The sequence below is a fragment of the Castor canadensis genome, chromosome 8 (assembly GCF_047511655.1).
Source record: "Castor canadensis chromosome 8, mCasCan1.hap1v2, whole genome shotgun sequence".
In the NCBI taxonomy this organism is placed as follows: Eukaryota; Metazoa; Chordata; class Mammalia; order Rodentia; family Castoridae; genus Castor; species Castor canadensis.
In genome coordinates, this window is record NC_133393.1 from 49,125,417 (window position 1) to 49,152,270 (window position 26,854).

At 39.8% G+C, this 26,854-nt stretch overlaps 2 protein-coding genes across 15 annotated transcripts in view; one reads left to right on the forward strand and one right to left on the reverse strand.

Annotated features, from left to right (window-relative positions):
* Positions 1-12,889, reverse strand: part of Fars2 (phenylalanyl-tRNA synthetase 2, mitochondrial) — a 509,857-nt gene extending 496,968 nt beyond the window's left edge. For 6 of the 12 annotated variants that reach the window (XR_012450765.1, XR_012450764.1, XM_074082970.1 and 3 more), the window contains exon 1: positions 12,597-12,752. The gene's annotated coding sequence lies outside the window, so the exon portion shown is untranslated. Of the gene's footprint in view, positions 1-12,596 lie in introns of all 12 variants that reach the window. The other 6 variants (XM_074082963.1, XM_074082962.1, XM_074082961.1 and 3 more) reach the window with 5 other exon arrangements.
* A 122-nt stretch (positions 12,890-13,011) lies between these two features.
* Lyrm4 (LYR motif containing 4) overlaps positions 13,012-26,854 on the forward strand; it is a 153,601-nt gene continuing 139,758 nt past the window's right edge. The window contains exon 1 of one of the 3 annotated variants that reach the window (XM_020151421.2): positions 13,012-13,605. In XM_020151421.2, coding sequence (XP_020007010.1) covers positions 13,520-13,605 — 86 coding nt within the window. In that variant the 5' untranslated portion in view covers positions 13,012-13,519. The remainder of the gene's footprint in view (positions 13,606-26,854) is intronic. The other 2 variants (XM_020151424.2, XM_074082975.1) reach the window with 2 other exon arrangements.

Here is a 26,854-nt window from a genome sequence, read left to right on the forward strand (position 1 = left end):
AGCACTGAGGAGACTGAGGCAGGAAGATGGCAAGTTCAAGACCAGCCTGGGCTACATACATAGCCAGATCCTTCTTCAAAAAAAAAGGAAACATAAAAGAGGGAGAGTTGCTCAAGTTAAGAAGATATCTTCAAGTAAGTTCTCTTAAACTGAGACCTGATAAATAATTAGGAAGAGAAGGAAGTGCACTGCAGACAACTAGATTAGCACTGACAAAGGTCCTCAGAGGAGAGGGGAAAGAAATACTGAAGAAGTGGAAAACCACAAGTGAAAAATAAAGGAATAAGGAAAAGTATGGGGCTGAGAAGTAGACAGGGGCCATATGAAGGGGCTTACATGCTGTGCAGGGAGTTTAGACTTTATCCTAAAAGTGCTGGAGAATTTTGGAGGGGGGAGGTAGCATAGAAATTACTATCTATAGTGTGGAGACATTGATTCATATACATCTAAAGTACACACTGAGGACCAGTAGTATGATAAACATTTTATTTTCAAATAGCTTTCAAGAGCATAAGAAAGGACATTTAGCAAACAGTGCAACTGGGCACCCTCAGAATCTTCTAAGCAAGGTTCTTAGCTGAGGGGCATCAAAAAATCAGCCTATATTAATAAAATATAGGGCTGGCAGAGTGATTCATGTAGTAAAGCACCTGCCTAGCAAGCATGAGCACAATGGCTCATGCCTGTAATTCTATCCAACCCAGGCTAAAAAGGTCAGGAGACCCCATATAAATCAATAAAAGCTGGCATTGTGGTATGTACCTGTCATCCCAGCTAGGTGGAAAATATAAACAGGAGAATGTCAATCCAGTCCAGCCTGAGTATGAATGGTGAGACTCTGAGCAAAAAATACCTAAAGCATAAAGTGTAGGGTGTGCTTAAATGGAGGAGTATCTGCCTAGCAAGCACAAGGCCCTGAGTTCAAAGCTTAGTACCACCATGAAAAAAAAAAAAAGAAGCAGTTTGGATAGGTCTAGTGGTCACCATGCATGTTGTGAAATGCATCAATCTGGGATAGCTAACTTGGAAGCTTTTAAAAGTAGGGACTTTAGGGGCTCTGCAAAGGAGAGTTCCACCACTTTACCATCAGATCCACCATCTTAGAGCACACGGAAGTCAAGCATGAGAATGAGATCTCTAACAGGTTTAAAGTTATAAACAATCAGGCACAGGCACTTCTTTCAACGATTTGAAACAGAGACATATCTGTCAGAGTTTGGATATGGAGCATCTCCAAAGGCCCATGTGCTAAAGGCTTGGTCCCTACCTTGGTGCTACTGAGAGGTGGTAGAACCTTCAGAGGTGGGACCTAGTGGGAGGTTTTAGATGTGTACCCAGGACTGCAGGATCCCAGTCTCTTCTTTCTCAGATCTTTTTCACATCCCAGTCATGAGGTGAACAGATCTATACCACAATGGGTTCCCACCATGATACTCTACCATAGAGCCAATCTGTCACAGACTGAAATATCCAAAGTATATGCTAAAATAAGCCCTTTCTCTTTACAAATTATCTCAGATATTCTGTTACAGTAGCAGAATGTTAACACCATGTCCTTATCTCAAAAATGTCAAAAAGGATGGAAGAGAGTATGCTGCCTGCTAAGCTTCTTACAATTTCTCCATTTTACTTTCTTCTGCACTACAGAATTCCAGGATCTGTTATAAAGATAATTCTTACAATAAACTTATCCTCATTAACTGAAGCTAACTCTGTTCTACTGTCTGCCAATATTACTGTAATCCATTTCATATAAACCAGGCTCTTATTACTCTGAAATATTATTAGTAAATTCCAGCCCACAAATACACATTCAGATTCCAGGTTGGCCAAGTTTAATTGTTCCCATTGTACTCAACAAATAAATTTTTACATTAAAAAGTTATAAGATATTAAATCATATAAAAGTATCTTTTGTAATTGGAAAGACATCATGCTATCTATACTGTTGATAAGTCTCTAGCATAATTTTGAAGACATATTATCCTTCTGAAAAATCACTTAACATCACAGAACTACATGCTGGGGATGTAATTCAGTATCAGAGGTCTTGTCTAGCATGGAAGCTGCCAGGTTTCCATCCCTAGCAACACACGCACACACGTGCACATACACACACACACACACACACACACACACAAACACCCACAGGACTAAGTACTACATAACTGCATACCTTAAGACACTGTTGTTTTAAACAAAATATCAGCAGTGCAAACCCTAAGTGCTATCTGTAAGCAACCAACTGATCTGAACCAAGGCAGCTATTACTCCCCATTCAAAGAAGTCACCCAGAACATCAAATTTTTCTTTAGAAAAATTAATAAAATATAGGACTGGCAGAGTGGTTCATGTAGTAAAGCACCTGCCTAGCAAGCATGAGGCTGGTAAAACACCTGGCAAAGATCCTGAAAAAGAAATGCTAAATAAATAAGTTATCAATTATCATTACAGTAGTCTAATGAACACACCATTCTAAAATACATGGATGATAGGAAACACAATAATTATGTACTAAGAAGAACAAGATGAAGGTATTCTGTAACAGAACATTACTATAAGTCACAGGGTGACAGAATTCCCAGGCTGGTGGAGGCTTTGGTTTGTTTACTTGAGAGGCTGAGATGGGGAGGATCATGATTTGTAGCCAGCCCAGGAACATATTTCCTAAAACCTTATCTCCAATATAACCAAAGCAAAATGGACTGGAGGTGTGCCTCAAATGGAAGAGCACCTGCTTTGCAAGCAGGAAGCCCTGAGTTCAAACCCCAGTCCTATGAAATACACAAATAAAAATAAAAAATAAGTAAATATAAGAGCTTCTAGAACCAAGTGACATTTGATACTCCCTCCACAAATAATTGTCAATTTTATCATTGCTGCCCACAAGTAAGGGACTCCAATCAATGAAGCAGAGTATCTCAGTGCAACATATCATGGCTTTCAAAATTTCTCAAAGATGGAGAATATATTTTCTCCCACCTATTTGAAAAAGAGCTTCTACAGAAATGTGAGTCTCAGAAAATCCCAAGAGGAAATGTTTCACAAATATAGGCAACCTAAAAACAGTACAAAGTCTTTTCAACGAGATGTTAATAGGAAAAAAGTGCAAATTTATCCTAAAAGACTAAAAGGCTAGTACAAAAATCAACATTTGAAAGTCTCTGAATACGTATCCTATTTCTTATACATATTTCTTTACAAATAAGTGACAACCCAACTAAATTAACAAATATGACTAAAATTTACCCATGCTATCCAAGAAAAATTAATGAACAGGCAGTGAAGACCATATTTGAAGCAGGACAGCAACACGGCTAGACAGTTCACATCTTAGGCCAATGTCCACCCCAGAGGCTTCTCAGCTCTGGAACTCTGGCTAAGTCACCCAACCTCTCAGCTTCCTGTCAGCTCATGGAAGAATGACTGAGGTCACATAAGGCCTCACCTCAACTCCTGCCTAGCACATGTGGGAGCTGATGTAGTACCTTCCCAGTAGATACCCTTACTTCCTTCGGGAACCATCCAGCACTGAACAGACCCTTCCCACCCCACTCCCACCAAGGTATTCTCTATGCCATGATTATATGCTCCCTAGTCCTCACTCACAGCCTCTCTTCCACCCTTTCCAAGGTAAAAAATAAGTTTTTCTCCTGTGGGAGCCATCTTAGCACCACACCCACACATTCAGATCCTCCAGTTATTCTCAAGAGTCAGCTCAAATCTAAATTCTTTCCAACCCCACACAAATACTACCTCTTCCTTAAAGCCCCCTAATTCATTGCTTTTTGTGTCCAGTCAGCCACAGAATATTAAAGCCATGCTGTCTGAGGTGGGTCCAGGCATCAGGTACAGTTACGACCTGTCCCTGCACTGAGTACCCACATCACTTGACCAGTACTTCCTCAGCACCTTGTACTTCCTATCCCACATGGTAATTACATGCAAATGTATTCAAGCTGTAATCTCCTTTTTGATTGACAGCCCTCAAGTTACCTTAAGAACAAAGACTTGGAAGAACCAGACTGCTCTGCAACCTGCTGAATGCACAGATATACAGAAAAAATTTCAGTGCTCCTGAAATCTAGGATTCAAAATCATGGTTTGAAACAAAAAACTACCAACACTTGGGTAACTAAGCTCCATTTCAATAGGTCAACTGTTAAATTCTACTTCCTTTATGTCTTAACCACTGCACACAGGAAGAAACAGTTTATTAAAAAAGCACACACACACAGGAGGAAGCGTCACAAAAATAAAGCTAATTCAGGGATATCCACTTTTGTGTTCTGATAGCCCCTGCCCTTTCCACCTCCCAAACCTACAAATTACTTAAGAGTTGTCTAAATAAATTGTGTTCCCTGATTCCATGCCTTAAATACAATCTGCAACCTCTAACTTACCACATTCATTACTACTCATTGTGAAACTATCTTCTACCATTGAAAGTCTTCCCTTAGGTCAGTCCTAGGTGAATATCCCTCTTCTGTAGTCCCCTGGCATATGGTAATATTATGCATATCACTGCACCTATCAAAAATAAAGTATCAAATTATTTATCTACTCCCATACAGTTCTCTCATCACTGTTACTTTGTCATCTTATATAAGGTATGGCACATGACCAATACTCCATACGTGTTAAGGAATGAGTTTGGAAAAGGGTTGCAGTGTGTTCATGTCTATTATCTCTTCCATTTTTGTATTCTACTGGACTGATCAATAAGAAACAAAAGCTTGTGTGACAAAGATTTAGATCCATGCATGCAAGAGAGTAACTTGTACATAATAAATTACTTCTTCCAAACAAGATTTTTATTACACATTTTGATATTTAAGCTTAAGGATAGTAAATGGCTTTCATACCACTTATTATGGTAAGAGAAATTTTACCTCACAAAAATTAAGTACTGAAAGACAACCCTAATTTTAACACAAGGTAATACCTGATTTTACATAGGTGCTGATAACTATGGATAAGTGATTAAGAAAATATTTATATCTTAAGAACTAAGTGATAGTAGATACATACCCCCTAATTAATAGCTTTTACCTAAGAAAAACCTAGGCCTGGAATAGAATGCATACTCAAGGACATATGGGTAAGGTTCATTCACAACTTCTAAACCAATTCTACTTACAATTCCAAATACGGTTATTGGTTTAAAAAAAAAGTTATCTCTCCAATGACGATGTGTAAAATGGAGATTTAGCTCTAGAATATGATTTTTTCATTAGACGTTCAAGGCAATAATATCCAACACACTGAGAAATCACTTCACGTAAAATATTTTTGTGGACACTCACCTTAGCATTAACTGGTATTAAAACAGAAATTCCTTAAATCAAATAAACACTAGTTTATGTGAGCAAAGGAAAATAAAATGACATGAGAATCAGACAACTTATAAATTCAAAGGAGATTCTGAGAAATCCAACCAATAATGTGACTTAAACACATTTAAAGCAAAAGGCAAGCAAAGCATAGAAAACTTCATTAGGAGAGGGGAGGGGAAAAAGAAGAATACTAAGGATCAGAATAATGTATGCTACATATGTACATATGAAGACAGCATAATGAACTCACCAAACACTGTTTAAAAGAGGAGGGAGAAAGAATGGCAATATAATGGAGGGGGGTGACTTATTCAAGGTACTCTGTTGCATATATGGAATTATAGAAATGAAATCCCTTCCTATTATTAATGCATGATACATTAAAGATAAAATAAACCAATCAATCAACCAGACAGTGGATTAGAGCTTAATAAATTGGCTATAGGATCTCCTGAAACTAACGAATGCTCAGTTACTGTGATTAAACTCTAGACTGGTTTAGACTGTTGGTTCCATAGCAAGACCCCAGTCCAAATCATGCCCTCATACAAATACTATATAACTCTAGAAAGCTATCACTTTCCTAACCTCAACCATTCTTTGTACTAACAGATGAGTACACTAACCCAGCAATTTTAACTTTACATAGAACAAACAGAAGATAGAATCTCAGAACTTGAAGATGAAATGGTAATTAAAGGAAAAACTGAAGAACTATTAATTAAACAACTCAAGACCTGTGAAAAGAAAATGCAAGAACTCACCGACTCCATCAAAAGACCAAACTTGAGAATCATGGGCATCGAAGAAGGAGAAGAGGTACAAGCAAAGGGAATGCGTAATATATTCAACAAAATAGTAACAGAAAATTTCCCAAATCTAGAGAAAGATATTCCTATACAGATCCAAGAGGCCTCTAGGACACCAAACAGACCAGATAAAAATAGAACTACCTCACGGCATATTATCATTAAAACAACAAGCTCAGAAGCTAGGGAAAGAATATCGAAGGCTGTAAGAGAGAAAAAACAAGTAACACACAAAGGGAAACCCATCAAAATCACAGCAAACTTCTCATCAGAAACATAAAAGCAAGAACAGCGTGGGGTGAGATCTTCCGGGCACTGAATGAAAATAACTTCAACCCCAGCATACTCTACCCAGCAAAACTATCATTAAAAATAGATGGAACAATAAAAGGCTTCCATGATAAGCAGAAACTAAAACAATATGTGACCACAAAGCCACCATTACAAAAGATCCTGCAAGGGATTCTGCACACAGAAAGTGAACCCAACTTAACCATGAAAAGACAAGCAGCACCAAACCACAAGAAAAGAAAAAGCAAGAAAGTACAGCATAACCTCAACTTAGTACACACGATCAAACCTTCAAACAACTAACACAACTAAATGACAGGAATTACCACATACCTATCAGTACTAATACTTAATGTTAACAGACTTAACTCCCCCATCAAAAGGCACCGTTTGATGAAATGGATTAAAAAGGAAAATCTAACAATTTGTTGCTTACAGGAGACCCATCTCACCGACAGAAATAAGCATAGACTTAGGATGAAAGGTTGGAAGAAGATTTACCAAGCCAATGTCTCCCGAAAACAGGCAGGAGTAGCAATACTTATCTCTGACAAAGTAGACTTCAAACCTACGTTGATCAAACGAGATAAAGAAGGACATTCCATACTAATAAAAGGGGAAATAGACCAAAAGGAAATAATAATCATCAACCTATATGCACCCAATGTCAATGCACCCAATTTCATCAAACATACCCTGAAAGACCTAAAAGCATATATAAACGCCAACACAGTGGTTGTGGGAGACTTTAGCACTCCATTATCATCAATAGATACGTCATCCAAACAAAAAATCAATAAAGAAATCCAAGATCTAAAATATACAATAGATCAAATGGACCTACTTGATGTCTACAGAACATTTCATCCAACCTCTACACAATATACATTCTTCTCAGCAGCCCATGGAACCTTCTCCAAAATAGATCATATGCTAGGGCACAAAGCAAGTCTCAGCAAATATAAGAAAACAGAAATTTTACCGTGCATACTATCTGATCACAATGCAGCAAAACTAGAACTCAACAACAAAAGTAAAGACCAAAAACATGCAAACAACTGGAAACTAAATAACTCATTACTTAATGAACAATGGATCACCGATGAAATAAAAGAGGAAATTAAAAAGTTCCTGGAACTCAATGAAAATGAAAACACAACCTACCGGAACCTATTGAACACGGCAAAGGGAGTCCTGAGAGGAAAGTTTATAGCCATGAGTGCATATATTAAAAAGACTGAAAGATCCCAAATCAATGACCTACTGATACATCTCAAACTCCTAGAAAAATAAGAACAAGCAAATTCCAAAACAAATAGAAGGAGAGAAATAATAAACATAAGACCTGAAATCAACGAAATAGAAACCAAAAAAACCATACAAAGAATTAATGAAACAAAAAGTTGGTTCTTTCAAAAAATAAACAAGATCGACAGACCCCACGCAAACCTGACTAAAATGAGGAGAGAAAAAACCCAAATTAGTAGAATCAGAAATGCAAAAGGGGAGATAATAACAAACACCATGGAAGTCCAGGAAATCATCAGAGACTACTTCGAGAACCTATATTCAAATAAATTTGAAAATCGTAAAGAAATGGACAGATTTCTAGATACATATGAGCATCCAAAACTGAACCAGAGGAAATCAATCACTTGAATAGACCTAAAACACAAAATGAAACTGAAGCAGCAATCAAGAGTCTTCCCAAAAAGAAAAGTCCAGGACCTGATGGATTCTCTGCTGAATTCTATCAGACCTTTAAAGAAGAACTGATACCAACCTTCCTTAAACTCTTCCACGAAATAGGAAGGGAAGGAAAACTGCCTAACACATTTTATGAAGCCAGTATTACACTTATCCCAAAACCAGGCAAAGACACCTCCAAAAAGGAGAACTATAGACCAATCTCCATAATGAACAGTGATGCAAAAAACCTCAACAAAATAATGGCAAACCGAATTCAACAACACATCAAAAAGATCATTCACCACGACCAAGTAGGCTTCATCCCAGGGATGCAGGGGTGCTTCAACATACTAAAATCAATAAATGTAATAAACCACATTAACAGCAGCAAAGACAAAAACCACTTGATCATCTCAATAGATGCAGAAAAAGCCTTTGATAAGATCGATTCCATTTCATGATAAAAGCGCTAAGAAAACTAGGAATAGAAGGAAAGTACCTCAACATTATAAAAGCTATATATGACAAACCTACAGCCAGCATTATACTTAACGGAGAAAAACTGAAACCATTCCCTCTAAAATCAGGAACCTGACAAGGATGCCCACTATCCCCACTCCTATTCAACATAGTACTGGAATTCCTAGCCAGAGCAGGTAGGCAAGAAGAAGGAATAAAAGGAATACAAATAGGTAAAGAAACTGTCAAAATATCCCTATTTGCAGATGACATGATCCTACACTTTAAAGACCCAAAAAACTCTACTCAGAAGCTTCTAGACATCATCAATAGCTACAGCAAGGTAGCAGGATATAAAATCAACATACAAAAATCATTAGCATTTCTATACACTAACAATGAGCAAACTGAAAAAGAACTTATGAAAACAATTCCATTTATAATAACCTCAAAAAAAATCAAATACCTAGGTGTAAACCTAACAAAAGATGTAAATGACCTCTATAAGGAAAACTATAAACTTCTGAAGAAACAGATTGAGGAAGACTATAGAAAGTGGAGATATCTCCCATGCTCATGGATTGGTAGAATCAACATAGTAAATATGTCAATACTCCCAAAAGTAATCTACATGTTTAATGCAATTCCCATCAAAATTCCAATGACATTCATTAAAGAGATCGAAAAATCTACCATGAAATTTATATGGAAATATAAGAGGCCACAAATAGCCAAGGCAACCAATACTCAGTCAAAAGAACAATGCTGGAGATATCACGATACCTGACTTCATACTATATTACAAAGCAATAACAATAAAAACAGCATGGTAGTGGCACAAAAACAGACATGAAGACCAGTGGAACAGAATAGAGGACCCAGATATGAAGCCACACAACTATAACCAACTTGTCTTTGACAAAGGAGCTAAAAATATACGATGGAGAAATAGCAGCCTCTTCAACAAAAACTGCTGGGAAAACTGGTTAGCAGTCTGCAAAAAACTGAAACTGGATCCATGTATATCACCCTATACCAAGATTAACTCAAAATGGATCAAGGATCTTAATATCAGACCCCAAACTCTTAAGTTGATACAGGAAAGAGTAGGAAATACTCTGGAGTTAGTAGGTATAGGTAAGAACTTTCTCAACGAAACCCCAGCAGCACAGCAACTAAGAGATAGCATAGGTAAATGGGACCTCATAAAACTAAAAGGCTTCTTTTCAGCAAAAGAAATGGTCTCTAAACTGAAGAGAACATCCACAGAGTGGGAGAAAATACTTGCCAGCTACACATCAGACAAAGGACTGATAACCAGAATATATAGGGAACTTAAAAAACTAAATTCTCCCAAAACTAATGAACCAATAAAGAAATGGGCACGTGAACTAAACAGAACTTTCTCAAAAGAAGAAATTCAAATGGCCAAAAAACACATGAAAAAATGCTCACCATCTCTAGCAATAAAGGAAATGCAAATTAAACCACACTAAGATTCCACCTCACCCCTGTTAGAATAGCCATCATTAGCAACACCACCAACAGGTGTTGGCGAGGATTGGGGGGGGGGGAAGGAACCCTCTTACACTGCTGGTGGGTATGTAGACTAGTACAACCACTCTGGAAAAAAATTTGGAGGCTACTTAAAAAGCTAGACATTGATCTACCATTTGATCCAGCAATACCACTCTTGGGGATATACCCAAAAGACTGTGACACAGGTTACTCCAGAGGCACCTGCACACCCATGTTTATTGCGGCACTATTCACAATAGCCAAGTTATGGAAACAGCCAAGATGCCCCACCACTGATGAATGGATTAAGAAAATGTGGTATTATACACAATGGAATTTTATGCAGCCATGAAGAAGAATGAAATGTTATCATTCGCTGGTAAATGGATGGAATTGGAGAACATCATTCTTAGTGAGGTTAGCCTGGCCCAAAAGACCAAAAATCATATGTTCTCTCTCATATGTGGACATTAGATCAAGGGCAAACACAACAAGGAGATTGGACTTTGAGCACATGATGAAAGCGAGAGCACAGAAGGGAGGGTTGAGGATAGGTAAGGCACCTAAAAAATTAGCTAGCATTTGTTGCCCTTAATGCAGAGAAACTAAAGCAGATACCTTAAAAGCAACTGAGGCCAATAGGAAAAGGGGACCAGGAACTAGAGAAAAGGTGAGATCAAAAAGAATTAACCTAGAAGGTAACACACACGTACAGGAAATTAATGTGAGTCAACTCCCTGTATAGCTACCCTTATCTCAACTAGCAAAAACCCTTGTTCCTTCCTATTATTGCTTATACTGTCTCTACAACAAAATTAGAAATAAGGGCAAAATAGTTTTTGCTGGGTATTGAGGGGGTGGGGGGAAGAGGGAGGGGGCGGAGTGGGTGGTAAGGGAGGGGGTGGGGGCAGGGGGGTGAAATGACCCAAGCTTTGTATGCACATATGAATAATAAAAGAAAAAAAGAGCGAATTAACTTAGAAGGTAACAGACAGGCACAGGAAATTAATGTGAGTCAACTCCCTGTATAGCTATCCTTATCTCAACTAGCAAAAACCCTTGTTCCTTCCTTTTTTTGCTTATACTCTCTCTTCCACAAAATTAGAAATAATGGCAAAATAGTTTCTACTGGGTATTGAGGGGGTGGGGGGAGAAGGAGGGAGTGGGGACAGGAGGGAGAAATGACCCAAGCCTTGTATGCACATATGAATAATAAAACAATTTAAAAAAATAAATAAATAAAATGAAATAAAGCAGAGCTTATCTTTCTAAAAAAAAAAAATACATATTTTTATATGTATTTTATACATATTTACTTTAGAAAGTTTCATTTGATTACAACAAAAACTCCTTTATAATGAGGCATAAACAATTTATATAGTAATCATTTTAATTTCACTTTCAAGATGAAAGCAAAATACAATAAAAATGTAATCTCTACTATTTTTAAGCCAATTAAATTTTTTCCATGTTTTACTTCTCACTCTGGTAGCTTTCTCTACCTGTAACTTGTGTTAATGTGGTGTTTCCAGTAACACATATACCCAGGTATTAGCTCACAAGAACGCAGCACTGAATACTGCTCTACAGTAATGTAAAAGTACCTTAATCTTGGATCCTTTAAGAAATCCTAAAGAAAGAACAAGTATTAAAAGCATTTCCAGGAAAGCTGAGGCAATGACCTATCCAACCAACAAGGCTGACACAAGTTCTAAACCCTGCAAAATCAAAAAACCTATTTTGAGATCCACAGATGTCGAAAGCCTTAAAAAAAAATCAGACAGGAGACTTAAAAAGGTCTTCATAAAAGCATTTTATCTTCAAGATATTTTTAAGTACTACCGCATCATGAATTGGATGTAAACCCATCGGGTAGCAAGTACACTACAGTATGGTAGAGTCAGAGACGTGTTTTTCCTGCCCTTAAAATTTCTGAAAATACAAAGCTGCGTCAGTGCAGAGCAAATGTCAGTTCAAAACCAGGTAATACCAGAACTGATGAGAACATAAGGTAATGCTGTTTGGGACAGAAAACTACAGCTCTTCCCACGGGCGATTATATAAAGCAGTATTTTTTAAAAGCGCTTTCTAAACACAGTAATCAGAACTATCTAGAGCTTCCCGGAGTCCAGTCCCACGCTCAAGGACCAGACGAGAAACTTTATTCACCACTTTAGGTGAGCTGGAAAATCTAAGTTTTCCGAGAAAAACTGTGGGAGAAAACTTGCTTAGCTTCCTGAGTCTGAAATGATCCCACAAGGGCCCCTAACTCCCTGAAGTTCCCTCCAATTAATGACGACGTCTTCACCTCGGGCTTCCCGCGTCCTCTACGCACTTATTTAGCCTACAGGACTGTGGGGACTCTTGATTTTAAAGTAAAAACTCCAGAACCTGAAGATACATCCCAGAAATGGGGAAATTCAAAGTCAAATGCAAACCGCCTACGTCAACCGCCTACGTCAGACCCCCACGCTGCAGCACAGCCAACACTCACCACCGCTCGCCCGGGAAGCCCAGACTCGGGGGTTTTCAAACTCCGAAGGGCGGCAAGCTGGCTCGCTCTCACTGACAAAGCTCTCGCTTTACAGGGACCCAAGACAGCTGGGCGCTACCATTTTGAGAAAGCTGGCCCTTCACCGAAAGCCCCAGAGATAGTTGCCCTGAACAAAGACGGAACTCCAGGAAGCCACTGGTCGGACACCTCCGCACCTGTCACTCTGCAATCCGCATCCAGAAGGACACTAAAAAAACCGACCCGCCGAGCGAGCTCAGTCAAAATAAATTTATCCTTTCAATCGCTCACGGCGTCTCAGGCAACGCCGAGGGCGACCATAGCTGGAGGAGGCGGGGCGTCCTAGCGGAGCGCGCTTGGTAACCGGAGCAACGCGGCCTCAGGGCAGGCGCCAAAGACCATTGTCTCCGACACGCCCCCGGGTGGTTCGCGAAGGTGGTTGATGACTGGACTGCTGGTCTTTGGCCCTCAGATTTTAATCCTTAAAGAGCATAGTTTGTGATCAGGGGTGGTCCCAACTCTCCAGTTCCCAGGCCCAGTTCTGAGGTGGCGGTGGCCCCCCGCCTCCAACGTAAGCCCGGGCGCCTCCCCGACGGGTCGCGGGCACCGCCCCCTTAGCTGCCCGTGTCCTGCCTGCCGGCAGCCCTGCCTGCGCCCGCCTCCCCAGCGCCGCGGGACGCCGAGCGCCGTCCGCAGCCCGCGCTGCGCACACCTGGGCCGCATCCCAGCCCATTAGTGCGGCAGAGCCGCTGCGTTTAGTGTAGTGCGTGGGTTTTGCATAGGTTGAAATTAGAGTTGGGTTAAACTTGGGACCTCCGGGAAGAGGACCCATTTGGTTTTGGTTTGGATTTTTTTGTTGTTGTTTTTGTGGGGGTTTTTTTGGTATTTCCCCCCGCCCTTCCAAAATGGCAGCCTCCAGCCGCGCACAAGTGTTAGATCTGTACCGGGCGATGCTGAGAGAGAGCAAGCATTTCAGCGCCTACAATTACAGGTGACCCGGGGACCGGGAAGGCTGGGGACGCTGGTTGCCCGCGAATGTCGCCAGGGGGCGGGGAACCTCGGTCAGGTACTGCGGATGCGCCGCCAAAAAGCGTGTCCTGCCCACAGGTCTGGTCCTCAAAAACCTCGTGGGGATGAACAGAGCATTTGCCCTTCATTATACAAGGGGAGACATTTAAATGCTATGACTTTTCCCCCACGTTGGACACCTTGGTTCCAACTCCAGGAGCACTGAATAGTGTCGCGTGTCCGCGGTACGGAACGATGCACGCGACGATACGAGTGGTAAGGTTCGGACCCGCGTGTTGTCTACGTGAAGCTTCCCGTGAGAACAAGAGGAGTTGAGAGCGCAAGGGGCCAGTCGGTAATCCGCGGCCACAAAGCCCAAAGCCTGCGCTAGCGCTCCTTTTCATTCCCAGGTATCCTCCGTTCTACTCGGGATGGGGGGCAGGGGGTGCGTACCTTAAGTGTCGAGAGGAAAGGGTGTCACAGGTTTCCAGGAGCTAAAAGGGTAGTTTTATCCTGACTCAGCAGACCAAGGTCGCACCCACTGGACCTTTACCAGCAGAATGAGCCTGAATTCTTCCTTTCAAAAAATGTTTTTGTTTAATTCGATTGATTTTTGAAGGATACGTAAAAACACAAAGATTATACATACTAATGGAGTACTTGTGATAGTATACTAGTGTGATTCCTTCAAACAATAAACTTACATTTCCAATACGGTCCACACTTTCTATGCCTGCCTAGTTCCCCTGATTGCTTGAGTTCCTTATACTTCCTCTTTGTGTATTTTTTCTCTATGTCAGAGCCCCTCCTTCCACATATTTCTGCTTCCTTGTAACTTCTGAGCCATTGTTTCTGTATGTAGCTTGTTCATTGTCTTTCTGCATTCTACCTGAGTTTGACTTTGAGCCACATTCCCAGAGCAAGAATCTGATAAGACCGGCTCATCATACCTCACTTTAGGCGACTGGCTGGGCTATGGGTTGAGTATCTTAGGAACAGAGCCTACCTCTGGAAAGACCTAGTTATAGGTCCCCACTCGCCATCACCCTACCCCACCCTCCAGCTGCTCTATACAACTTCTGTCTCTGACAGTAACACTAAACCTCACAAGCAGTAACTCTATTTTTAGAAACCCTCCTAAAAAATATACTCATCGTATAAATTTGAGAACAGCATCTAGGTCATACTAGTGAGAGCATATCCACCTGGCCACATGGCTAGAAGAAACATTAATGGGAGAGCATGGTTTAATTTAATGACTGGCTTTGAAGGATATATAGGTATAAACAGCATAATGAAGGAATTCACAGACATTTCGTACTAAGTACGTATTATTAAGGGAATATACAAAATATGCATGCAAATAAGTGGAAACTAATCATTTTCATCACAGTCTAGAAGATATGTTGTTATTTTAAGTTTACCCAGAATAAAAGAACTGGGAGTCAGCGGGAAGTTCACACTGAAAAAGGAAGGGTACATCTGAAAGCACATTGTGGGAAAGACAAGTAACAGCCCTCACAGAATCCCTAAGCTTGGCTAAATCACTCAACTTCTTGTGTTTCTGTTTCCTTGTTTGTAAAACTAGACAATCTCTAAGGACCCTTCCATTTTGAAAACTCCATCTAGAAGTGACAGAGAAGCCAAAAAGGCAAAATTTTTTCAAGTGACTAAATTCTGAGTCAGCAGGAGTAAAAGCCAGAAGATGAAGCCATGCCTAGTAGGCAGAAAAGTTTCAGCATAAGCAACAATAAGATAGTAACACTAGAAAGTAATTGCTAATATTACACTTTGAGTATACGCTTTCAGACTAAATTTATTGTCTACTATAAATATATCCGCAGTAATCTGGTAGTCATTTTTCACTGTTGTCTGAAACCATGTACCTAAAACTTGAGGTTTACTGTCTTCCATGATAATAAACTTTCTTGTTAGAAAGTATGTGTTTAATAGTAAGACTGTATCCTATAGCTTTCAAGGGTAACCCATTCTCTCTTCTCATCTCAGCCAGTATTTGTCACTGGTAGTAAATCAGTAACTGCAATATCCATTGATCACGTCTATACACCACCATTATTTTATGCTCTATACATTTATTAATACATTTTTTACAACAACCTTATGAAAGTCTTATTTTTATGACCCAGTAAGGAAAATGAGACTCAGAGAGATTAAGTAAACTATTAAAAAAGTCAACAGCTACTGCTGAATAAGTAATCAAAAGTAGACTACACATTTTGAAACAACCTGAAAATGTTGATGCCTAAAGTAATTGCAATAATGAAATAAGTATTTTGGAATTCTCTTGCAAGACTACAATTTAGTAGCGTGGGCCTCGTGTGCTTCGCCACTCTGCAGCCAGACAAGCCTCAAACATGCAGCCATCTGGCATCGTCATTGACAATTTCTTAAATGTGCAGTGTCCTCTTGGTCCTCAGACCTTTGTAAGTACTTCTCTACCTGGTATGTCCTTGCTCTCCCTCGTCCAGACTGCCTCCCCTTCCTTCAAGATTCGGTTCAATCCTGACCTCCTTTGGATAATTTTTTTCCATTTTTCCCATCCCACAATCCCCACCTCTGCTTTTCCCTCACCTAGATAGGCCCCATTCTTAGATGTCCTTCTAAATAAGAACTTCAAAAAAACTTCTAAAGCCTACTTTGCCGGGTGTTTTACCAAGCCCTGGAGCTAGAAGGGTGAGAGCTTTGAGCTCAGCAAGGTGCCACCATGAGTCACTTCATAAGCATGTGTAGGATAGTTTTTGCAGTCTGTGTTAAGTGCTGTGATAGAAATAAACACCAGTTGTAGAATGAAGATCTCCCAAAAGCTGACATTGGATCAAAGACATGAAGTAGCATGAGACTCAATAACAGGCAAAAGTTGAATGTTGCTGGAGAGCTGAATGACACAGAGCTGTACGGAAAGGGGCTATGCTGGGGAACCTCGACTTTATTCTTAGCTGACAAGCAGCCACCAAGAACCTATGGAATGGACAGTGACATGGCCAGATTTGCATTTTAGGTAAGATCAGTCTCCAGCTGCAGAGAAGATGATTTTAAGGGGCTAGAAATAAGGACTCCAAATGGGAGTTGATAGGACAATGCAGAGGAGAAATCAGACCCCTAATCAAGACAGGAGTCAGGAAGGTAGAGGGAAACACATATCTGATAGATAACATCTGACAAATAATGGCCATTGTTAGAATGCTAATACTTGGGTGCCAGACTACAGACACAAAACCACCCAGGCTAAGCCAAGGCACAGAAAGGGTAAATGAATACTGGAGCTGTGCCATTAAGTGATTTAGAGATACAGAAGTAGCTGGTCCTAAAAAGAAAAGATTTTGAGCTTTTTTCGGGGGATGTCGTAAGTGTAACTATTCACCCTGCAGATACAGTAAGTCCCAAGTCTGAAACTCACAAGCTGTGGAGCTGGCTGCTCAGCACCTGTGGTTTCTTACTCTGCAAAACGGAAAGCATAATTTGCTGCCTCTTCTGCCCCATGTGCCACTGCTCCCAATGTGAATAGTAATTAACACCAAGCAGCTTTCACTTTCTAAGCAGGACAGCTGCATGGAAAACCTTAATCCCAAGTGTTCTTCCTCTTTGGGACAAATGGACAGATCAGTTTGGTCCTAATATTTCTTGGAAGCCCACAATGTATGTCTGTGTATGTAACTTACGGGGAAACATGCAAATTGAAATAGTACCCAAATCAAGGAGATTTGCATAATGTACTGGGTTGCAGGAGATGTTTCCTAGTTTAGCTGTTACATATTACAATACTATAAAAATATTTTCAATAACATCATAATGATTATTTCAACCCTGTAGTCCTACCTTCCATATCACTTGTAATTCTTTATATCTCTTCTCATTTAGAAATTTAAAATTCTTCAACTTATCCTTCATTTCAAAAAATGTAACTTCAACCTCCCCTCCAGATAATCTTTGATCTGGTCTCAAACTAGAAGCTCATACTAACCAGAAATTGCTGCTATGTGGGGAATTCCTTCCTCCCATTCTTTTTCACCTTTTATCCCCTGATTGAATTTAGAGCTACCCAGACACATCACCTGGGACAGCTGTCATGTCACTTGAGACACTTTGCTTGCTGGTGTATTTTTCTTTCCCCGCCCCCTTCTGTGGTGTTAGGGATATCAAACTGTCTACACACATGATAAGCACACTCTAGCACTGAACTACACCCTCAGTCCACTGGTATGTTCTTAACAAGATTATTAGGTATTTTTCCTCAGTTTAAAGAAAAACCAGTTTTCCCTCTTTTGAACTTTCGAGTAATACTTTTTGATGTATATGTATATTATAAGATACTGACAAACCCATAGAATTTTGTTTTAAATGGCCAAACAAATTTTCCTCACTATGAAATGTGAGAATCGATTTAACTTTTTATTGCATGATAGTTAAGGACACATTACAGGAAGGGAAAAACAAAAGAGAAGAAGACTACTTTGCTAAATCTTCCTAGTTCTTCACAAATTAAGTCTTAACATTTGATCTGAATTTATGCCAGTGGGCGCATATGCAGCCTGGAGCACTGTGTTAGAAAGAACCTCTGTTCCTGAGCCCTTCCATAGTGCCCCACAGGCAGCTAGAAGGATTTCTGTAGGCCTGAACATAGTTACTCAGAGTTTTGAGTGACTGTATGTTATCACTAATTAGGCTTAGAATTTCAAAAACAAGCTTTTAAATGTATGGTAACTAATGTCTGCCATGTCTGGATGATAATGATGTTGAAAAATAAGTAAAAATTGTATAGTTAACCTAGAGAAGAAAACATTTAAGACATTCAAGTTGAGAAAATTGTATTTTTGATGTGAAAAGTAGTAGTTTTTTTTTTTTTACTGTAGATTATAGTGGGAAGAATTATGCTATTGGATCTGCATGTCATTGCTGACTTTTTTTTAGTTTACAAGAGTTTCCAAATTGTAGTTATTCTATCTATACTTCCTTGGCCTCTAAAATATTTTTAAAACTTATAAAAATACAATAAAATGAAATAATTCTTACAATTAAAACTGATAAATGAGGAAATCAAAGCAAAGAGAAAATAAAGGTTGAGAATGTAAGAAAGGTCAAGTTAGGTCACAAAAAGCAAGTATAAGCAAATAGGATATTCTTAATTTAAAGTGTGATCACAGAGCATTGTGTTTGAAAATGACTTTAAGGAGCATATAGAAAATTGACTACCTCTTAATGATTCCCATCAGTAGCCATATTCAGACTTTCTGAGGATGAAAGGTATTTCATGTCATGTTTCTTCTCTACGACCCCATTCCTGACACTGACTCTCACTTCATCAGCCATAGGTCTTCACATTTGTCATAGCATTAATTTCCTCAATGAACTGGTACTTCGCTAATTTAGGAAAGTTCTAACATTTAAAACCAAATTAAGTAATAAAGCTAGATAAGTTGCAAGGTGACAGAGTGGCTCAAGTAGTAGAGCGCCTGCGTAGCAAGCATGAGGCCCAGAGTTCAAACCACACTTCTACTCTACCAAAAAAAAAAAAAAAAAGCTACGTAAGTTGCATGAACCAAGCTGTGTATTTGTAGATTTAGCTGTGCTTAGCTAAGTTCAGGCAGGTCCTCTGGACTGTTGTCTGAGTAATAGGAATGCTCAGAAAAGGATTCTTTCTGCTGCTCTCTACCTCTCATTTTAAGCAGCAGATTAAAAGCTATAAAGCTCATGATGTAATATATCACTGTAGCATATTAATTACCTGTATGGCTTCATAGGTACTCATTGGAATTCTGTGTGACAGTATAATCGTTTTTTAATTCAGATATTTTGAGGTTAAAAAACACCTCACAGAAATGATCTTTTATAAAAAATACAAGAAAAGTGAAAGCCACAGTGACTTGATAGTAAAATTTCCCTCTTACTTTTCTTTCTGCCTTCTCTGCTTGTACTATGTTTTGGGTATGGTTTGAACGTGTCTCCCAAGGACATCCCCAAGGGAGATGTGCTGGAAACTTGGCACCCAATGTGGCAATGTTGAGGCCTATGAAAGATAATTAGGTCAAGGGAGCACTGCCTGGAAGGGATTATTGCTGATCTTGTCGGATGCATTAGTTCTTACATGACTGGGTTGTTATGAAGGAAAGCCACCACACACTTGGCCCCTTCTCAACAGCTGGTTCTCTTACCATTTCTCTGCTATGTTGTGATGTAGCCAAGGGCACCTTTACTAGTGACCAAACAGTTGGAGCCACTGTGCCTAAATAAACTTCTTTTCTTTAAAGAGTTCCCAGCCTCAGGTATTTTGGTAAAACAACAAAAAATGAACTTAAAACTTACTGAAATTTTGACTCTTGATTAATTTTGCCTTATTATTCCTTTCAGTTCTATGAATGAGTATTATGAATGAGGCAATCTTTAATGTGTTGAACATGTAGAGTGGTCATTCCCTAAGCAATACAGTAAAACAGCTATTTATATAATATTTACATTGTATTAGGCATTATAAGTCATCTAGAGGTGATTTAAAGTGTATGGGAGGATGTACATAGGTTCTATGCAAAAACTCTACATTTCATATAAGAAACTCAAGTTTAAGCACCCATGGAATGTGTATGGGGGGTGGGGTCTGATGGCTGGTGTTGAGAAATTTTGATTAATAGAATTGGCTGTTCTAGTAACTGGTTGAAGATGTTGGATTAAAGAGAAAGGTTTGAACTTGTTAGGAGAGTAAAATTGGACGAAGAAAACTCATTCCAAGCAGAGCATCATATGCAGAGGACAGTGCCTCTGGTTATAAGGAAAACATTTTCTATGAGTACCTTTGTGTGCAGTGACATTTCAAGAAAGCATCTGGATGTTTTGGGTTTGACCTTAAAGCACGCACAGCCATGCCCCTCTTGCTATGACATGTTCTGATAAATGTTCCTTAGATGCTTTTGGTTTGCAAACATCACAGAGTGCACATACTCAAACCCACGGTGCTCCAGAACAGTCACCCACATGGCCTCTGGATACAGTCATGTGATGCAGTGAGCCTGAAATGGATGAGGTTGCTGTAGGCATCACTGTTTCTAGTCCATTTTTTTTTTTTAATGAGTAGGAGGAACCCCTACAAAAGATATGCCCTCTTTCCAAACAAACTCCACTGTTTTCCTAATGATGCTCATGGCTTTTTTTGTTTTGTTTTTTTGTAAAGGACTCGTGATCACATACTAATCCCTGCGTTTGGCACACATTTTTTCCCCTTTTTATAGCAAATTTCTGCTCATCCTTCAAAATTCAGCTTGTAGAACAGACTAATTCTGGGTAAGCTTTCTGCAACCTTCCAACCCCACCTGTTCGCTTATGAAAAATATTTTAAAAGAAAGGAAGAAAAGGAAAACAAAACCCTGTAGTTGCTTCTCATTGCTCTTGATGTCCAGATCCTTGACTGCAGTGTACAGCCATAAGTCCTACATCCCCCTGCCTCTCTAGCCATGTGTCATACCACCTTCCTGTCCAGGTGCTCTCATCACCCTGGCTTTTCTTAGACTCATGCCCATGCCTGTCTGCCCTGCTCACTCACCTGGGGCTCAGTAAAGGTGCCTTCCTGCCCTGTGCACTTCTCCACAGGAGTCATCAGTTGTAGCCTGACATTTTTCTGTGACTGAGTAATGTTTCCCTTACTGGTCTGGCCATACACTTCAGGAGGTCAAGGACTGTGTGTGTCTTGTTCACTACTATCACCCCAGCATCAGTACCAGGTGAATGTAGGGGAGGGGCACAAGTATGTGACAACCTTATAAATCACATTTATGGTGTCCCTTCCTTGTGCATAGTCCTGCCATTATGTTTCCCCACCACATCTGCCACTCGTATACTAACCCATCACCTTCCCCAGCATAAAAACCATGTTTGACGTGGGAAAAGGGAAGGAGGCCTGAAAACAAAGTCTTTAGTTGCTGGGTGAAAATTAGGGACACTGGGTCATAAAGAAACACTGATGAGTGGAAATAGATTGAATTTGAAAGTAGAAAATAAGTGTTCTGTTTACTCACTGTGACCCTGGGCAAATAACATTGCTCTTTTGAACAAAACTCAATTTCTTTTTAGATAAGATGACAATACAAAAATGAGTAAGATTTAAAAAAAATGAAATACATTATATAGCAGTAGATAGGAAAAAAAATTTAAAGTGTAACAATGCCAGCTAGTGTTATAGAGCAACAAGATCTCTTATGCACCACTAGTGGAAATGTAAATTGGTGCAACCATTTTGAGAAACAATACAGCATTATGTAATAAAGTGAAATATATATGAGAGTTAAAAAAAAAAAAAAAAGACCACGTTTGAGTCAACTTTGTTTTCATAGTGGTGGCACTGGATGGGTGACCATCATGCATATGATAACACCTTTTTAACACGTGGACATGAGAGAGACTGCTAAACCACCAGGGTGGCTTATTTAGAGCCCAGATAGTCACATTATTTGTTTTTCTTCATTCCTCTTCATGTAGCTGAATACAGTTGGATCTCTCAATTTTAAGATGGGATTCAGTTTTTGCAAACCAAATTTATCTCCATCTCTTTCCTTTCCCAGAAATTCATCCAAACCGCAAATTAAGTCAGAATGATTTCTTCATCATCGTGGGCAATGTATGTGAGCAAGCAAAGAGCTAACACACAGTCACATGTCACTGACCTTGAGAGGACCATTAGCAGGGCAGCAGCAGCAGTAGGAGAATGTCCCTTGCATTGGTCTCACCCTACCTCAGAGTTCTCTGAGCACTGGTCCCAGAATGCTCCAGGTAGGATCACTCTGGCACTTCCTGCTCTGCAACCCACACTCAGCACAAACTGCTTCGTGCCTTGTATTTTGAATCTCCATTTGTACACACTACCACTTTTAACTGCCTATCTACGCTGCTGCTATTGCTGTAGCCCTCTCAGGGACTCATGCTAGTGGATGTGGAGACAACAGGTCCCAGCCCTCTACCCCAAGGTAGAGCAGAACTGCTTCTCACCCCAGAGTGAAAATCTTGAGTTTAGGGGCCTTCAAAACCCCTCAGGTTTCTGCCTCTGTGTGTTGTGGATGAACTCACAAGCTACCCCAGACATTCCTGCCCTCCTACCTTTAGCTCCCATCCTGTGAGGACTTCAGATTTAGACAGTTTATAAGGGGGGCAGAGATGCAGGAGGGGGCTGTACTGCAGATGTGGCATACTAGTAGTGTTTTGTTGTTGTTTTGAGCAGTATTCTTGCTAGGCAGGCACTCCACCACCTGAGCCACTCCTCCAGCTGTTTTTGTGTTGGGTTTTTTGAGCTAGGGTCTCACAAACTATTTTGCCCAGCTGCTTCGATCTGTGACCCTTCTGATCTTTGCCTCCCAAGTGGCTAATTATAGATGTGAGCCACCAGTGCCCAGCTACTACTAGCATTTTTTCTTTCTAAAAAGGAAGTAGACTAAAGTTAGATGTGTTAGAAATGTAGTTTCTTAAAATAATTTCCTGGGCTGGGGTATAGCTCAGAGGTAGAGCATCCTCTTAGCATGTTTTGGAGTCCTGGGATAAAACCTTAGCACCTCCTACCCCTCAAAAAATCCCTGTCTTTTTAAAGAGGAAAAAAAAAAAAAACAGTAAATCTTGAGACATCTCAGATGATAAGCACAATCTAGTGGGGGAAGAAAGGCCTTGTCCTTGAGAAATGTCTGCTTAATGATTGTAGTTGAGTTTTATTAACATGCCACCATCTGTTTCACTGATGATTTAAGGTTAGAAGGACCAGTGTGTAAGATTATGTATGGAAAAATAAGCCTCTATGTGTAATTAATTTAAAATAACTGAAATGAAAAACTACTTTCATAACCTCTATTGCTACTGTATATAGTCATCTGGCAATAATATTATTTCCATAGTAATTAACTTTGATCCACAGTCTCTTAAAGCTTTCTTCCTTCAGGCATGTAATTATTATCGCAGGGAATTGTTTCCTTGCATCCTCCTGACCATTGGGAAGAACAAAGAATTCAGTGCTTATTTTTGCTGTGTCCTCGCTTGCTTTTTTTTTTTTTTTTCTTGTTGAAGAATGGAGGAAAGTGGTAGACTTTGCAGCACAGCCTGCTTTCATTTCGCATTTCCTTTATATTTTCATTTGCCAGCATAGAGAAAAATGTATTCAGAATATTGGAATGTTAAAAAAGAGAGCCTCTTTATTTTCTAAGAATCTAAAGCTGGGGGTATGATTCAAGTGGTAGAGGGTTTGCCTAGCAAGTGCAAGGCCCTGAGTTCAAAGCCCAGTGCCATATACGTGTATATAGTATACTATATATACTATATATGTGTATGTGTATACATATGTATATATACATACATATGAGTATACATGTATTCCCATACACTCACACATATCCTTAATATAATCTATTCTTAGAGATTTTGCCATGTGCAAGACAGTGGGGGACTGTGGATGACAGGATTTGAGAGCAGCTCGCTGTGCATCCTGGTCGTGAGCATTTCTGGAGTCAATGACTGACTGACTCAGTAAGTAAAAGGGAAGTCCAGAGTGGAGGTCCAACACTGGGGTCAAGTGCGGGTAAAGCAGACACAGAGGAACTGAGCAGAATTCGAACTTGAAGGAATCGCTGACTCGTGCTATATTTTGAGTTCTTTAAGAGCAGAAATCTTGCATGTTCATTTTTTTTTCCCTGCCACAGGCTTTGGCTATAGCAGGACTGGTTATAAAAAGTGTAAGGTAAGGCTGTAAATTATAAATCAGAAAATTTGTGTGTGAAACTTTACTCTTAAAGCACTTAGAAATTAAGGCATTGGTAAAACAAATGGAAGCGCTTAGGACTTTCTTATTTAAGCTGAAGTAATCTTATTTTATGGACTTACTAAAGAAGATGAAAGCCTCTGGAGCCTTCAAAATGCCTGAATCAGACTGTGCCATGTGTCATCTTTATAGCATGGCAGTTGTCTGTCACAAACACAGTAGATTCCAATGATCTCCAGTGCCTATCTTCTTCTCATTCTTGTGCATGGTAACAAAGACATTGTTATAAAACATATGCTGTGTGTTTCACTGGTCTGAACACTGGGAGATATAGCAGGGAATAAAATGTACCAAAGTCCTATTTCCTTTTCCTACTGTAGGTAGCCTTAGTAAGGTACAGAATTTGACACAGCAAAGGCATTTATGAGACTAATATCTTCAGTGGATTTAGTAAACAGAAATATTGGAATTTTATATCGCAACACAGTCTTCTAGAGTTTCATTTCTATACAGTCATGCCTGGATGTCCACCAGTGTGTGCTCCAGGACCTGCCTTAGATACCAAAATCCTGATGTCCACATCTCTAATATAAAGTGGTATAGTGTTTACGTAGAACCTGTATACATCCTCTTGTGCCTTAAATCATCTCCAGATTACTTACAATACCTAATATAATATAAATGCTATGTAAATAGCTGATCTGTGGTGTTGTAGGGAGTAGCAACAAGGAAAAATGTATACAAGTTCAGTACACACACAATTTTATTTCTCTTCAGTCTGCAGTTGATTAATCTGCAAATGAAGAACCTGAAGATAAAGAGGGGCAACTGTATTTGATGCCCCTTGTCTTCAGTGTATGTGTCAGAATTTGGACTCTAGTTGTTATTTCCTAACTAATTAATTTTTTGACAGTTCATCCTTTCCCCGGCCTTGCTCACAAAGCTAAAACCCACACTGAACACTGTACTACTGCTGAGTGCTCATGGTCCTGTCTGGAGATAGGTAAGCCCAGTGAGCACTGTGCCCAGAGGCATCTTGACTTTGGAACTCTTCTCCCCTCAGGTTGCCTTGGCCCTTCCTATATTCACCTTTGTGAGACAGAGGGTAAAGCAGATAATTAAAAACTGTCATTTCACTATTGATATTTTAATAGATACTGCTCCCAGCTGCTCTTCTAATTTAGAGTGCCTAAGTAAATGTTTTGTATTATGTATGTATACCCTGTGGCAGCATTATCACAAAGGGTGCAGTTTTAGAAATTGGAAGTAAATTAACTTGGTTACAATGCCATGTTCCAAAATAACAGCAGAGGGACAAGGGCAGTGTTAATGAGAAATAATGTTCCTGCAAGCAGATAGTATCCACTTTTAGGAGACCAAAAGGTAGAAAAAAGGTAAAGATAAGAGGCCAGATTATATCTGAGAGAGAGTGGGTGTAGAGAGAGACCAAGAAGACAGGAAACTAAAGTTTGGTTCATACAGCATAAGAAGGAAAGCTTTTCAGCAGCAGAGTTCGGGTGAGGCCAGGTTTGGCAGAGCAGAACAGGCGCAGCCTTGAAAGGTGATCTTCCTTTGGTGTTTTGAGTACCTTTGGGCCCTGTTTATCTTAATGGAAAGAAATGGTGCTGGGCCACAGGCTTCTACCTTATCAGCCAGAGCAGTGCTGTGTGAGCATCATCCCTGCAGAGGCAATCAGTTTCCCTTCATAGCTCTGTCTACTCGTGTCCAGATGTTCTTTATGGGGATGGTAGGAATGTCACAGGCTCTGTGCTCTGTGAGCTCCATAGAACAAAAAGTCAGGTTCTGTTGGGATATGTCATTACTCTGAAAGAGCCTCTAACCCTCTAGAAGAAAGACCAGTGTGGGTGGTGTGGTTTGGGTACCCTAACAGACTGCCTGAAGTGGGGATGGGCTTCACATTCTCCACTGTCAGCATTTTCTCCCCCCATTTCCACCCCACCTTCCTGAAGTCTTACCACTTATTCCTCCTGTTACTTTTTCTCTTTGGCCCACTTGGTCTATCTGTAGCTTTTGACATGGTCTTCCTTCCTTCCTCCAATAATGGCCTCTAGCTCATCAGTTCTTGTCTGGATTTTGTAACAGTCTCTTGCTGATCTCTTTGCCAGCAGTTATTTGTTGTGCCAGGCATCCTTCCTACAGCCACCAGAATGTCTTACATCCCAAGTCTGCTGTACCGTTCCCTGAACTCATGTGTGAAAGAAACATAAAGGGTTAAAAGAAGCACAGTTCCTTTAGTTCTGCCTAAAGGAGCTAAAATTTGTCAAAATTTGGGTATGCAGAATACAAATAAAATACGTGCTGAAGGGAAACCCAATAAATAAGCTGGGAGTATGAATAACTATAACCACAGTGGTTTTATGTTTAGCTGCATGAACTATGTTGAATTTGCTTGTAAAATTCAGGTAGTCTAATGGATTAGTTTTCTGCTACCGGGAATATTAAGAATTGACCCTGGGTCAAAATTTGAATTTCTTTT